The 451-nt window shown below is 38.4% G+C and overlaps 1 protein-coding gene across 1 annotated transcript in view; it reads right to left on the reverse strand.

Annotated features, from left to right (window-relative positions):
• LOC107563513 (cyclin-L1-like) overlaps nt 1-451 on the reverse strand; it is a 13,007-nt gene that overhangs the window by 8,179 nt on the left and 4,377 nt on the right. Inside the window, exon 4 of the mRNA XM_016248406.1 lies at nt 202-322. Coding sequence (XP_016103892.1) covers nt 202-322 — 121 coding nt within the window. The remainder of the gene's footprint in view (nt 1-201; nt 323-451) is intronic.

Consider the following 451-nt stretch of genomic DNA (forward strand, 5'->3'; position numbering starts at 1 on the left):
TACACCCTTGCCTCATTTACTATATGCGGATCTATGAATACGCAATGATGAATGGATGATCCATTCATCAACGGTGTTGATGAATGGATTGGCACATGGTTTGTCTAAAAGCATATTAAAACAACAAAAAAAACTACAGGGGGACTCTAAAAAACTTTAAAGTCTAAAAACAACACATTAAGAGCAGGAAGTGAGACGTACCTTGTGTGGGTGTTTGACGTGGACGCAGAAGCCCAGCTCCTTCAGCACACGCCGTTCAGCTTTTATCACCTGGTTTTTGGTGTTTATGTAGTTCTGATCAAGTATCAATGGACTTGGACTCCTGATTTGTGAAGGAACGAAAGTAAAATCGTTTCCCCTGACTCAAATACTATTCAAGACGATCAAAAACTGCTTCTTTTTTTTGTTTGTTTGCTTCATTTTAAATTCAAATCATTCTGTTTCCCTTCCA

This window comes from Sinocyclocheilus grahami, unplaced genomic scaffold, assembly GCF_001515645.1.
Source record: "Sinocyclocheilus grahami isolate Dianchi unplaced genomic scaffold, SAMN03320097.WGS_v1.1 scaffold877.1, whole genome shotgun sequence".
NCBI lineage: Eukaryota > Metazoa > Chordata > Actinopteri > Cypriniformes > Cyprinidae > Sinocyclocheilus > Sinocyclocheilus grahami.